General features: G+C 37.0%; 1 protein-coding gene across 6 annotated transcripts in view; it reads right to left on the reverse strand.

The window, feature by feature from the left end:
- Positions 1-15,811, reverse strand: part of SHPRH (SNF2 histone linker PHD RING helicase) — a 164,982-nt gene that overhangs the window by 121,827 nt on the left and 27,344 nt on the right. For all 6 annotated transcript variants that reach the window (XR_007519553.1, XR_007519552.1, XM_049902998.1 and 3 more), the window contains 5 exons: positions 15,436-15,687; positions 14,600-14,678; positions 9,417-9,580; positions 9,053-9,309; positions 4,348-4,469 (listed from right to left, as the gene is read on the reverse strand). Coding sequence is in view for 4 of the 6 variants with exons in the window: in XM_049902998.1 (XP_049758955.1) it covers positions 4,348-4,469; positions 9,053-9,309; positions 9,417-9,580; positions 14,600-14,678; positions 15,436-15,687 (874 nt within the window). In the remaining 2 variants the exon portion in view is untranslated. The remainder of the gene's footprint in view (positions 1-4,347; positions 4,470-9,052; positions 9,310-9,416; positions 9,581-14,599; positions 14,679-15,435; positions 15,688-15,811) is intronic.

A 15,811-nucleotide genomic window follows, 5' to 3' on the forward strand; every position in this document is an offset into this window, starting at 1 on the left:
TTAGAAGCAGATAACTTGTATACTAGATTTCACGGATGAAAAGGAATTTCTGGATTTTGAACTTGGAGTTGATATAAGACTTTTGCTATGATATGATGAGATGAATGTATTTTACATGTGTCAAGGACATGAATTTCTGGGGTCAAAGGGTAGAGTGTTGTGGATTAAATTGTGTCCCCCCCAAAATATCTGTTAACTTGGCTAGGCCATGATTCCCAGTATTGTGTGATTGTCCACCATTTTGCCACCTGATGAGATTTTGCTATGTGCTGTAAATCCTATCCCGATGATGTTAACGAGACAGGATTAGTGGCAGTTACGTGATGAGGCAGGACTCCATCTCTAAGACTAGGTTGTATCTTAAATCAATCTCTTGTGAGATATAAAAGAGAAAAGCTAGCAGAGAGACATGGGGACCTCATACCACCAAGAAACAAGAGCCAGGAGAACAGCATGTCCTTTGGACCCAGGATCCCTGTGCTGAGAAGCCTTGACTGGGGAAGATTGATGACAAGGGCTTTCCCCCAGAGCCCACAGAGAGAAAGCCTTCCCCTGGATCTGGCACCCTGAACTTAGACTTCTGGCCTCCTAGACTGTGAGAGAATAAATTTCTCTTTGTTAAAGCCATCCACTTGTGATATTTGTTATAATAGCACTGGATGTCTAAGACAGTATGTAAAGTGGCATGAATCTGAGGTCACTTCACAACACCATACTCAATAACACTATTTTTCATTTATATGTTTCTGTGTCATTTTCAGTGTACTTCTACTTTTACTCATATTAAGAACAATACTTTGAGGGGGGTCTAAGCATGTGGTATACTTCCATTTTACTGAAAGAGAAAATGTGGCTCAGAAACCTTGTATAATATACTTAAGTTCACAGGGCTAGAATTGTAGCAGATAAGGGGCCACATCTTTTCGAGGTCTTGTCTAGAGTTCCTTCTACTGAGCTTCTGAGAGTCTTTCTAACGCATGACAGTACTCAAGTAGCCAGGACAATAACAGGCACTTTGTAGTTCTTGCTCTCTTATACTGAAGAACTAATAACTAAAGACAGTCTACAGATTTCAAAGAGGCTTAGAACAATTCCTTATAGTCTACAGACAGCACAAATTTCCCTAGGCCATTGATTTTTTTCAGATCTTATTAAGTACACAAAAGCAGTGGTAAATTCTCTCCACAACTCTGTGTACCCAAGTAGACTGATGTATTAGAAGCCCTGCAGAAAGATGGAAGGCATTTATCGTCAAACGCCTTTCTAGTTCTAACACTATAATGATGTGGTAACTCCACAGATTCCAGGAGGAATGAAGAAATGCAGAAGTATTTACATGCCAAAAATAACCAAGCGCTTAAGAACATAACATATTTCACCATTATAAGATATTTATTTATGATTTGAAGAAGTGTATTCTAGTTAGTTTTAGAAAAGATTTAAATTATCTAAACTAGAACTAACAGAAAAGGTTTTTTAAAGTAGCTTTTAACATACCTAACACCTAAATTACTTCAGCAATTTCCTCACTACTATAAGAAAGCTCCGAGAGTCACTATGCTATAAAAGGTACAAATCTCCTCTAAGTCTCCTAACATAATTTCCAATCTTCAATAACAGACTGAAGTAGTTGTTGAAAAGAGCATTTAATGATTCACTGAACTTTAAAAAAAGTGACATTTGATTTCAGATAGCCAGAAAAGGTATCAGTATCATGAGGAAAGTCTAGAATAAATTCCTACAGAGGACAGGTGATTCTAACACAAAGGTACAGGCACAGAGTTAATTCCAAGTTTACTATAAAACTAACTGCAGGCCATGGAAATGGATCTAATGAATAAATGAAGTAACAGAAAGCCCTTTTTTTAAAAAAAAAATTTCATGATACCTCTATTAAATACAAGAACTCATGTCATTGGGGACAGTTCTTAGTTTTTAGCAGATCCTAGGCAAATAGCATCACCTACAAGCTTTTTTTGTGCTATTATTAAGCACTGCTTCCAGTTAGATTTTGCTGGAAATGGGGACACTTATATCCACTTACATAGTTTTTTGTATAGCTGTTAAAATACCTTTGTTCACTTATTATTACAAATACCATACTGGCCGGCACAGGAAAATTAGAAAATACGGAAAAATACAAGGAGAAAATAAAAAGTTCATAATTCTACCACAAACAGACAGTTTCAGGTGGATTTCTCTCTCTCACACACACAGTATTCTTCAGTAAAGCACAAGTGAGATTACTCTGTATAGCCTTACAACTTATTTTTAACAGTTCTAATGAGGTATAAATGACTACAATAAATTGTATATATTTGAAGTATACAACTGATAAGCTCTGACATAGGTACACACACGAAACCATCACAGTCAAGATCATGAACATACCCAACATCTTTAAAAGATTCCTCATGCTCCTTTATAATTCTTTACTCCATCCCCTCCTCCCACTCTATAGTCTCCGTGCTACCACTGATCTGCTTTCTGTCACTATATATTGCTTTGCATTTTCTATAGTATTCAACATGTCAAAATTTAAACATTCCTCTATATTTAGGATGTTTTGTTGTTTACTGTTACAAACTATACAAGCCATTCATATCCTTATATCCCTAGAAAAAATTTCTTTTAAAAGTACTCCTGAAACTATGGCCTCTAGGTACCTGGCTAACTCAGAACTGAAGCCACTCCCAAAGTCCACCTTTCAGCCAAAGATTAGACATGCCTATCACACAAACAGTAATTCACACAATGGAATACTACGCATCGATAAAGAACAATGATGAATCTGTGAAACATTTCATAACATGGAGGAATCTCGAAGGCATTATGCTGAGTGAAATTAGTCAGCTGCAAAATGACAAATATTGTATGAGACCACTATTTTAAGAACTCGAAAAATACTTTAAACAGAGAAGAAAATATTCTTTGATGGTTAGAAGAGTGGGGAGGGAGGGAAGGAGGGAGAGGGGTTTTCACCAATTAGATAGTAGATAAGAACTATTTTAGATGAAGAGGAAGATAACACATAATACAGAAGTCAGCACAACTGGACTAAACCAAAGGCAAAGAAGTTTCCTGAATAAATTGAATGCTTTGAAGGCCAGCGTAGCAGGGGCAGGGGTTTGGGGACCATGGTTTCAGGGGACATCTAAGTCAACTGGCATAATAAAATCTATTGAGAAAACATTCTGCATCCCACTTTGAAGAGTGGCTTCTGGGGTCTTAGATGCTAGCAAGCGGCCATCTAAGATGCATCAATTGGTCTCTACCCATTTGGAGCAAAAGAGAATAAAGAACATCAAAGACACAAGTTAATTATGAGCCCAAGAGATAGAAAGGGCCACATAAACCTGAGACTACATCAGCCTGAGACCAGAAGAACTAGATGGTGCCCGGCTACAACCGATGACTGCCCTGACAGGGAACACAACAGAGAACCCCTGAGGGCACAGGAGAGCAGTGGGATGCAGACCCCAAATTCTTATAAAAAGACCAGATTTAATGGTCTGACTAAGACTAGAAGGACCATGGGGTCATGGTCCCCAGACCTTCTGTTAGCTCAAGAAAAGAACCATTCCCAAAGCCAACTCTTCAGACAGGGATTGGATTGGAGTATGGGATAGAAAATGACACTGGTGAAGAGTGAGTTTCTTGGATCAAGTAAGCACGTGAGACTTTGTGGGCATCTCCTGTCTGGAGCGGAGATGAGAGGGCAGAGGGGGTCAGACGCTGGCCAAATGGACACGAAAATAGAGAGTGGAGGGAAGGAGTGTGCTGTCTCATTAGAGGGAGAACAACTAGGAGTACATAGCAAGGTGTATATAAATTTTTGTATGATAGACTGACTTGATTTGTAAACTTTCAGTTAAAGCACAATTAAAAAAAAACTAAACACAACAACGCACATGAGGAACGCAGTTCTTAGTTCAACCAAGTTTACAAGACCAAATGGGCAACATCTGCCCAAAAGCAAAGATGAGAAAGCAGGAAGGGAAAAGAAAACTGGATGAATGGACATGGGGAACCCAGGGTGGAAAGGGAAAGGCGAAGAGCACTGACACGTTGTGGGGGTTGTAACCAACATAACAAAACAATATGTATATAAATTTTTGAACGAGAAACAAGTTGTGCTGTAACCTTCTACCTAAAGCAGGAAAAAAAAAAAAAAAAGTAGAAGTATTTGGTCACAGCATATGTAACATTTTAAAATTTTTCTACATGTTCTGAGTAACTGCTCTCCATTAAATTGAACCTATTTAAATTGCCATTGGTAGTGTGTGAGAGTACCTTCCTCAGAAAGTATTCAGAAGAATATGAGACAACAAAGCAATCACCTTCTACCTTTAATGATGTGGATGCCTGCTAAACCATTGAGGGCACAAACTAGCTGCCGGTGTGCTTCTTCACATTCAGTTCCACATTTCTTCCGCAGAGATGTCAGCAGTTCTTCCATTGTCATGGTGCTGAAAGAAAAGGAAGGTTGTTCAAAACCAGAGCGAAAATCCCACATGTTATTTTAGTACGTGTACTGTATCACAAATGAGACTTCTGCAGAATCTCTGCGATATCCTCAGGATCTTTCTCTTCACCTCCAGTTTTACAATTATCACCCTTAACTCAATTTTTCATTACCTCTTATTCTTTCAACAAGCAGTCTATCTGATCCCACCATTCTTAAAGCTTTTTCTACTTCTGTCAACACTGTAAAATGAAACTAGAAAAATCTTCCTCAAGTACAATATGACATATTAGAAATATTATGGGTATTAGAATATAAGACTGCATTTGGATCTTAGCATTACAAACTTATTTAACCTCTTGAGACTAAAATTTTTTATCTGTAAAAAAAAAAATGAAGCTCCTCCAAGGACAAGGTCAAATGACACTTCCAACAAAAAGCTATCTAACCCTAACCACCTAGTCAGAAATGGTTTTCCTGTTTTAACTGTCCATAAAAATTTATATGTACCTCTTGAAAAATCTATCATATTTGCCTTATATTATAGAAATCTATAATCTTGGCATCTCCCTTACTTGTCTACAACCTGCTTAAGGGCAAAGACAAAATCAAATTCCTCTTTATATTTCTTATACCACATGAAAGGGTGTCTTGCTAATACCAGGTGCTATGAAAAGGTCAGTTCCAAAATCACAGTCTGATCCACAAAGAAATTCCTGGGATAATGGAATATTGTGGACATAAATGCCTCAATGTTTTCAGAATGAATAATCAAAGAAATTAGAGTCAGCACAATTGTAAAGAAAACATTTAGTGGTAAACATTTAGTGATAATGGGAAATAATTAATGGTTTCCCTCATGTGGGAAGAAATAATAATAAAAGAACAAAAGCCTTTCATAGTTGGAGTGCAGCAATAAAAAGCGACAATAATACTAATTTGAAAAGAAATGTTCAAAATCATGAAAAAAAATTTGGTGATATGATTTTCCATCACAGATGGAAAATCACCACGCCCCTAAAAATAACAGACAAATCAGTAACAAGCCTCTAAATGAAATTTTAGTGGTTCTTCAGTTAAAGACTGGAGCCCAGGTTGCAGTGGTTAAGCGTATGTCTGTTAACCAAAAGGCTGGCAGTTCGAATCCACTAGCTGCTCCCTGGAAACCTACAGGGCAGTTCTACTCTGCCCTATAGGGTTGCTATGAGTTGGAATGGACTCAATGGCAACGAGTTTGGTTCTGGTCAGTTAAAAATTAAACTATATTCCAAAACTGTATGCTGAATTTTTACAAAGTTAGAGGGAAATGGAGAGTTATATCAATATTGTAACTTATTACTTAATAAAACTGCCAAATTTCAAAGTTCCAGGCAATATATAGCTACGTCTCACGAGAAGCTCCACCTAAAAAACAAAGATATATCGCTTTAGGGGGACCAAGAGAAGAGTAAGGAGGGACAGTGCCTGGAGAAGGACATCATACTTGGTAAAGTAGAGGGTCAGCAAAAAAGAGGAAGACCCTCAACGAGATGGACTGACACAGTGGCTCCAACAATGGACTCAAGCATACCAACAATTGTATGGATGGTGTAGGACCAGGCAGTGTTTTGTTCTATTGTACACAGAGTCGCTATGAGTTGGAAATGACTCGATGGCACCTAACAAGAGTAAAGTTGCATGGTGAAGATGCAGCAGTATAAGTTTCCTTCATTAAGTCCCATTTCTTCTGTTCACCAAGGAGTCCTTAAAAAAATTTTTCTTTCCGTTATTTATCCAAGTACATACATGCCTTGACCCAAGTCTTCCAGCTAGTCTTAAGAGTAGAGAATTAAAAGATCAAACCGGATTGTCACAAATAACTTACTTTATTCAATTCCTACAAAGGAATGCCTTTAACCAAGGGGCATATACAGAAAAGAGTGAAAGCAGGCCTAACTGCTACCCTTTAAATGGTCTGCTTACAAGGCTGGCCCTAGGCTGGCATCCGGGAACCTGGGTTTGGGAAGGTTCCCACCATTTCCAGAAGTGATAAGTGTGACTCACTGTGCTTCAACTTTGTGTACAAACAATATGGTTCAGGCTGAACACTGGCTTTCCTTCTGGAGTTTGGAACTTTGATACAACCCCCAAGAGAAACCCTGCACTGAGTCTCTAATGAGATTCCCTGACAAAGAAAATGTTCCCTGGCTGGGAACATTTCACTCACGTTGTCATAACTCATGTAACAACTCACTGTTAGGGGGATTAAGTGCATCCTATGAGACTCCACTGAAAGAGGATGCTTGAGTCTGAGTTCCCTCGGACTTTTGCTCCGTGCACCTTTTCCCTTTATGAGCTGTGCTTGGGAGCCTTTCACTGTAACAAACCACGGCTGTGAGTACCACTGTATGTGGAGCTCTCCAAGTCAATTACTGAAACTGAGGTGATCTTGAGGACCTCCAAAAGAGTGTGTTTCCCCCAATGTCTCCATAACTTCACTCAGTATCTTAGCCAGTGCTTTCCTTCTTCTAGTATATTTGTTGAGCCATTATATTCCAGAAATACTGCTTCTAAAAACAGTAGTCTAAGCTTATGCTATTCCTAGTGCATTTCAGAGGTATATTAAGTTTAACAGCCCAGGTTACTTAGTATTTTTGTAGAAAAAAAAATCAGGCCAGAATTAGTGAAATGTCTGTTTCTGCTCTATTGTACTCCAGTTATAACTTCTTTATAACCCTGGAGTAAAACGCTAATGAATGATGCTGCTGTTGTGTCCACCTCTTCCCTGCTGTGTCTGACAGATGCGGCAGAATGACACTAATGACGTCAACATCATTCCTGGTCATTCGCTGTGTTCTGAGAGTATCAGTAAGAAAATGTCAGAGTAGAAAAACACCATAGACTATGGAATTGGTCCAGATAAGGAACAGAAATCTATAAAAAACGGCACTGTGTTCAAAAGGAAAGCCATATAGCATATGGTTAAGTATGCTTAATCAAATACCACTCATGGAGAAAGAGACACATGGGTTTGAGTACGGGCTCTGCTACGTTCAGTGTGGACCTGAACAATTTAACTAACCTCTCCAAGCCTCAGTTTTCTCAACTGTAAATGGAGATAATTGCACGACTGGAAGTTTTTTTTAGGATTAAATGAGTTAGTGCACATAAAGTGCTTACCCCAACGCCTGGCACACAATAGGTAACATTTACTGTGTGCATACTAATATGGTACATTACAGTGAATACAGGCAGTCCCCAACTTATGATGGGGTTCCATTTCGACTATGCTGATGGAAGTTGGTTCTGATGTAAGTCAAATACCTCAATTTTTTTTTTTTTTTACATCATTACTGCCTTTTATTATCAGTATCTTTATAAAACTGATCTCTGTCTTTGGGAGTTGGAAACATTATCATCAGCAAATTACATGCTGCAACACTGTATACAGTACATATTACTATTGGTTAAGATACACACACACACACACACACACACACACACACACACACAAACCCCAAAAACCACCAGTTGTAAGTGCAGTTCGTGGTAACTTGTATACACTGTAAGTCGGGGACTACATGTATAATAACTTTAGGGCTGAAATTTAGTTTTATGATTTTCCTTCTCTGTTTTATGGATACTTTAATGTCTTCTATTAGGCAGAGGAGAGTCTAATATTTTTAAGTGCTCTGGTAAGCAACACTGTAAAAAGTTTCTTTAAGGAGGGGAAGAGAAAAGTAAAAAAAAAACCCAAACATCCTTCATACTACATAATAACTGTCAAATGCCCAATTGGCACCACATGAGCAGATAAAAATGTCCTGATCTATTAAGTGTAATAAGCATACTATGCTAATTTTTAAGCAATCTTCCAAGGAAACTGCTTGCATTTCTGACATAAGATCAGCCATAGCAAATAAATTGTTCACGGAAATGCACTAAGACCTTAGTCAAACACCATTCATTTATGTTTATAAGAATGTCTATGGCATTCCTATGCTAAAGAATCTTCTAATGTTTTCTGTATTCTTCTTTGATCTAAGTGTTGGAAAATGAAATCTGATAGAATAGACTATTTATAGACAAGTATGAGAAATGCGGTAGATAAAAATTTTTTACCAATCGCTTTTTATCAGCTAATTAAGTGTTAGTATAGAAGATAGTTCTAAGTTATTGATCAAAATAATCAAGTCCAACTTCTAAAAAGGATGGGTAGATATACACTAATTTTAAAAATCTCCAATAAAATGATTTGTAAATACCACTACAATTTGATTCTTACTAAAAAAAACAAACTTCAGCTTTCCAAAGTCCTTGATATAGTTTGCTCTTTAAAATAACCTTAGTTTTACAGTAAGAGAAAAGTTAACTGCCTACTCAATCTATAACTCAGATCCTCTAGATTTCTAGTCCAGAGGCAATTCTATATACCAAGCAGAGGTCAACATTATTCAAATACACAGACAGCCCAATTGTAATTATGCTTTCATATTAAGAGTTGAGGAATAATACTTGTATTTTTGGTCAGCCAGGAAGGTGATGGCTTAAATACTGTCTATTATTTCTTTATTATTAATAACACTATAAAGAAATTGATAATAAAACCTTTTTTGGAGTGGCAAGAACTCCCCACGGACAGCCTGTGGATGGCAGCAGGCCTGCCTGAGCCTCAGCAGTGGATACAGGATGGAGGTGACCGTCCGTCTGTCCAGGCTGCTGAGCTTCAGAGCCCAGTCGGAAATCTTCCTGAGCTTTGCCACCGCATCCTGGCAGCACACCTCATGCTGGCGGTGATAGAAATGTCTTTCCACTGGAGAAAAGTGGAGCCAGTGAATTTCTTCCGTCTGAGGTGGGATCTGGATCTGCAGAGAGGAGAAAAATATGATTTCACCTGAAAATATAACTTTTCACCCCAATCTGCTTTTTTTTCTTATAATATCTTCAATAAATGAAAAATTATCCTACTGACTTGGTCAATCACATCTCTCTTTGCAGACCTCCACAATATCTTGGCAATAAAGCTGTAGAGGGGCTGAGGATTCTTCCTGCAGTAAGGGCGATAGAGAAGTCGAACCCACCAGTGTCTGACACAGTAAGGTTCAATACCAAGAAAGACCACTAACCCATAAAGATCTGAAAAGAAAAAAACAAAACAAAACAAAACACATCAGTAAGAGCTGTTTCTCAAAAGGACAACTGCTGTATGATTCCACTTACAGGAAATAGCTACAACAGACAAATGCAGAGAGACAAAGTTTCTTAGTGGCTACCAGAGGGGGGTAGGAGAGGGAAATAGGGAATTATTATTTAAGGAGCATGGGGTTTCCGTTAAGGGTGACGAAAAAATTTAGGAACAGAAAGTGGTGATGGTTGCAAAACATGGTGAATGTTATTAATATATCACTGAATTGCACATGTAAAAATAGTTAACATGGCAAATTTTTAAATATGTATTTCACCACAATAAAAAAAAAAAGTTGCTTCTTTATGTCTTTACTACCAGTTTGAATAAACACCTCCATAAACATTACACATCACATAGTACTTTTCATGAATTAAAATGTGCACTGCACAGGCTCTTGAATCTGAAATTTGATTCCAATTCAATTTACATTTATTGACCATCTGCTCTGCTCTAAGTTCTGTGTTAGGTTTTAGAATGTTATAAAGTTTATGAAATCATGACACAAAACTTGTACTTAATTCAAAAGCCTAAAATTTCCAAGAGGTAAAACCAGAAAACTACTTAATTGATTGTCTGATTAAGAGATATATAAAAAGTACCACAATCTAAAGCTAGTAAACACAAGGCCTGCAGGATTGGGGTGGGAGTCGGGGGGAGCTCTAAGCGCAGAGGTAATGTGGAGAACATTTTGTGATTCAATAGTTCTACTCTTTGGTCTAGTAAATCCACTTCCAGGAAACAAGCCTAAGATAATAATAAAAAATATAGACAAAGAATTTATCATACAGTGATGTTCACAGCAAAAATACATAGACTAAAAATGCCTCAAATAAGAATAAGTAAATTATGGTACCTCTAAAATAAAACTATATTTTCCGAATTTTTAGACATATGGAAAACTGCTTAGGATACAATACTAAGTGAGCAAAAAATGGAAAATAAAATTATGCATATAATATGAGCTCAAATATATACACATATGTATAGAAAAGACTAGAATAGTGGTTATATCTTCAAATAAAGATTATGGCTCAGGATAATTGTTTTAATAATTTCCTGTATTGTTGAAAATTTTCACTATGGGCATATATTCCCTTTAGAAGCAATTAAAAAACAAAACAACAACAACAAAAAAACTATCATGACCCTACCTACAACACTTATTCTAAAGGCAATCAATAAATATTTAGGTTGAATTAAGTTATTCTGATGGTTTCTGGGAGTAAGGTGACATTCGAACCAATGCATTATTGCCTATATGCAGAGATCCACTGATTTATATTTTCTGCACAAATCAATCCAATTGCCTATATGATATCACTTTTTTGAGTTCCCAAAGGGGCCTCAAACTCAGACTCTCCAAAATTAAACCCATAATCTTTTTTGCCCAAAACACTTCTTTTATTCATTATGAATGGTGTCACCATCCATGGAGTTATGCAAGTCAGAAATCACCACATCTTTTCTTATCTTTCACACTTATCTACTGTTTAAAATTTCCTTAGTACTACACTAGCCCAAATCATCTGTACCAAAGTACGAGCATTAATTGCCTGGATTACTTAGGTAGTAGCCAGTGAACTGACAGCCTAATATCCACTCAGCTGCCTGCCTAACCCATTTTCCACAGAGCAACTAGATCTTTTGAAATGCAAATCTAGTCATGAGCTCCTACTCCCTACCTACTATGTCTAATTTGTTTAAATCCTTTCAGTAGCTCCCACTGTTCTCAAGGGGGAAAAAAAAAAAAACTTTATCATGGCCTACAAGGTTCTCCATGGTCCCATCTTCACCCATCTACTCAATCTCTCAAAGTACCAGGCTGTTCCGAGCTCTCTGTACTCAGCCACACTGGTACTCTTTTAGTCTCCTCCTGCCATATGATCTTTATATTTTCTGTTTCCTCTACAATGGAGAATTCTTCTTTCCTCTTTACCTACTTCATGCTAATGTTTCAGATCTCAGCTCAGTTGTCAATTGCTTCTGCATCTAGGTTAAATCTCCCTTGTATGTCACCTCATAGAATCACATAACTTTTTTTCTGAAACCCGTTAGAATTTTATATTTATCTGTGAAAGTTATCTTGATTGCAATTTTATATTTATCTAAACCAAACCCAAACCTGTTGTCATCAAGTCGATTCTGACTCATAATGACCCCATAGGACAGAGTAGAACCTCCCCATTAGAGTTTCCAAGGAGCACCTGGTGGATTCAAACTGCCAACCTTTTGGTTAGCAGTTATAGCTCTTAACCACTATGCCACCAGGGTTTCCATATCTATCCAAGTACTTCATAACTATATCTTCTCCTCTAGGCTTAGGCTGTAAGCTCTATAAGGTGAGGAACCTCATCTATTTTTGCTTACCATTGTATATTCTCACAAAGAATAAATGAACCGATAAAGGAGCCACAAAAGACTTAAATTATACATGTTAAAACTTAAGCTATATACATTAAAAGAAATGAAATAGCTAGGAAATAAGAACAGTAGCAGCAGTGGAAGCAATTTCTATTAATTGAATATTTAATATGTGCTAGATATTATGCTAAATGTTTTGCATAGTTTATTATAATTAATCCTTAAAACACTTTGTTTTACAAAGGAGAAAAATAAGGATTTGGATGTTTAAATACTGTTTATGGACATATGACTAAGTCAGGATATAAACCCAGGTTTACATATCCCCCAAAGCCAACGCTTTCTATATTTTACAAACAAGTACATTAAACAGACAAGGAATGGTGAAGGGTGAGGGGGGAATTTGGCAGAGTTCTTGCTTGTCTGACTTTCCAAGTAGACTGACATTATTTCAGCCTGCCCACAAAAACACACTAAAGGCCTGGCAAATTATGTATGAAAACACTCTAGCCATTTCCTTGTCCAAAATGTATCCAACCTGGGACTCACAAAATCTCTGGGTTACTGCCAATGAACATATCATCCAGCCTATCTCTTTTGATCTAGCGCAGTGGTTCTCAATGGGGGTGGGGGTGGAAGGGTATGATTTTGCCCTCCCCCAGGCATACTTGGAAATGTATGGAGACATTTTTAGTTGTCACAACTGGCACCCAGAGGGTGGAGGCCAAGGATGTTGCTAAACATCCTAAATTCACTGAAAAGCCTCCCCCAACAAAGAATGATCTGGTCCAAAATGTCAATAGGGCCAAGGCAGAAAAACCATAGTAAAGGACAAAAAAGAAAACAAATGAGACTTCCACTTCCAAATACATATAGTAAGTCACAACAGGCCAACATTCCCACTACAACTAGGGAAAAAAAAAACAAAAACAAAAACCAGATACATTGCAAAAATAAGCGTGTAAAAGACATTAGAGAGTTATGGAAAAAAAGAGGAAAGATAATCTAAATTTCTAGGAAATTTGGAAAAGTCTTTTAGATGAGTTGGAGGCATGAGAAAACTTTTGGATGTCATTATCTTGATTGGGGTAATAGTTTCACACATATACATATATGTCAAAACTTTTCAAATTTTATACTTTAAATATTTACAGTTTCACTATGTCATCTATACCACAATAAAGCTGTTTTTTTTAAAACAAAAATTATTCAAGAATGAATTTGCTGAATGTTGACAAGTGCTCAAAATACCTGTCAACATTTTTCACATCCCAAAAAACCTATCTGGCGACCTGAGCAATTACTGCTTATATTCTTTCAACATCATAGTTAGAAAAAAGGAACTCCAGTAGTCCTTTTTTACCCCTGTACCTTCTCAACTAACCTTTGAGCTAAATGAGATTTTGTTAAAAATTAAATATTTAAAATTTTTACAGTTTCCAAACATGAAAGCAGACCACTATATTTGGCCTTTTAATGATCTTGACCAGTGGCCTTTAAATACGCACCGTAATGTAACTTATTAAAATTATGCAAATATTTAAATAAGTACATCTTTCTAGAAAACTTTCCCCCTCTAAAAATGATTCTCAAAAAAAAATGAGTTTTTAGACTATAGTAATGGATGTTGATATATTTTTAGTTTAGCAGAATGACAGGTTATCTTTCTGAAAACAAACACTATATGTAAGTTTTGAGGATAAACATTTATCACGGGATTCACATTTAAATTTTATAACTTAACTAAAAGTTAATGACAGCTTTTCAGGATTTCATCATGTAAAACAACATTTCCTTGAACTTCTAGTTTTAAATATTCACAACCTAAATAAAGGCTTTAAAAATGTAGCGTCTATACTACAGAAAAAGTGATACGGACAGGAGTAATGTAGAAGCACCAGCTATAGCGTGGTGGTAGGGGGGAGGATGGGAGGATTAGAAACGATCTAAATGTCCAAAATGGAGAATGGTTAAAGGAAAAATGGTATATGCATATGATGTGATATTTATACAGCTATTAATATTTATAGCTTTTACAATTAGTAAAATTATAGTCCCACTATTCATGCATACAGCAAATGAAAATTATGGTCCCTATCTGGCACAGTGGTTAAGCATTCGGCTGCTAACCAAAAGGTCAGTAGTTTGAATTCACCAGCTGCTCTTTGGAAACCCTATGGGGCAGTTCCACTCTGTCTTATAGGGTTGCTATGAGTTAGAATTGACTTGACAGCAATGGGTGTGGTTTAGTTTTTACAGAATGGGTAACTGAAATTTTCTTTCCTTCTTCCCTGTTAGGTTTTTTCTCTTTTCTATCTACCACTTTACAACACTGGCTTTAATTCAAACCTGTATCTAAACTGTTTAGATAGACACAATAATTGCTCAATAGAACAATTAGACCATTCGTTATTAATCTGTTCTCGCATACAAACAAAAAACGATCTGATGTTCGTTTTAAAAGAGAAATGCTTAAAACTATTAGGAGCCAATTGTAAATACATGTATAATCAGTAAACCACTTAAGAAACAATTTCGGCAATACTTTTACTCAGAAAAACTAAGCTTTTCGAATACATGCAGTATGTGAGGAGCCCATACATTACCTTCTAATCCTCTCTGCACTGGAGTGCCACTGATACACCACCTATTAATCCCACTCAAGCGCTGAGCCATTTCTGCAGCCTGATGAAATGAGAGAGAAATTAAAAAAAAAGACACAGGAAGAATGCTGATGTTTGCTCATGGAAACCTACACGTCAGGTCAGAAGCTTAGAGCTAATTTTATTTATCACATTCAATGTTTAATGCCAGACTCAATGGGCCACCTTCTGGTACAATGGTTCTCATCAGCTGGAGGCTGCCTGAAGAGGAGGGGTAGGTCAAGTCTGTGTAGACTGAAAAGCTCTGAGAATGACAGATATATCCCCCAGACCACTCCATCCTCAAATGTGAACTATACAATTCAAAAATTCAGTTCAGGTTATGGGATGGTCAAAGAGGAAAGGATAAAGACATATGACAAATGAAAGCTGTATGAAAATTCTATTCTCTAAAGTGGCATTTTCTGTTACCATTTGGTCTCAGTCAACTTTGGCCCAAGGCTATCAGAGCCTACATGATTAGCTTTCTAGCTAAGAGAAATGCTTATGAAAGTCTCTAAACGGAGTTTACTTTGATCTGCATCACATATAAACTGACATCTTATTTAATGAATATGAGCACTGCATATAGAGCAAAGATTCACAGTACAAAAATAATTTCAAAGGGTTATATAGTTCATAACACAAGAGAAAAACAAATGTAGACTGTTTAACAGCAAACTTTTGATCAATTTCAATACCGTGTGTTAACTAAAGAAGCAATTAAATTTTATAAGGACAACTTCCCACAGTCCTTTCCCCTTCTTTTTTCCCTCAGTAGGTTTTCCACAAATTCTCACTTTTACAGTAGGACATTCAACCATCTGAGCTTCATCAAGGCAAATCCTCCACCACTCCACAGCCACTAGGGGGCTGGGGATGGCCATATAGCGCTTCTGGTTCCGTAGGCGACGTCCATCCTCACTGTTGCTATGTGGGATATCTACATAGTTTAGTTCTGAACGAAGGACATCGTAGGTAATGATAACTATATCCTGTTCTGCCAAAAAGTGAGGCTGTAAGAAGCCATCCTTCTTCACTCCTTGATACACCTAGGAAATAATCAGCATAGACATAGTTATTGCAGAAGGGTTCATCAAAGATAAATGAAATATTCATTCGTTTGGTTACTGAGGCTTTTCTACCTGCTTAGGACCACCCCAGGCTGTAAAACAC

The sequence above is a fragment of the Elephas maximus genome, chromosome 1 (genome assembly GCF_024166365.1).
Source record: "Elephas maximus indicus isolate mEleMax1 chromosome 1, mEleMax1 primary haplotype, whole genome shotgun sequence".
Classification (NCBI taxonomy): Eukaryota; Metazoa; Chordata; class Mammalia; order Proboscidea; family Elephantidae; genus Elephas; species Elephas maximus.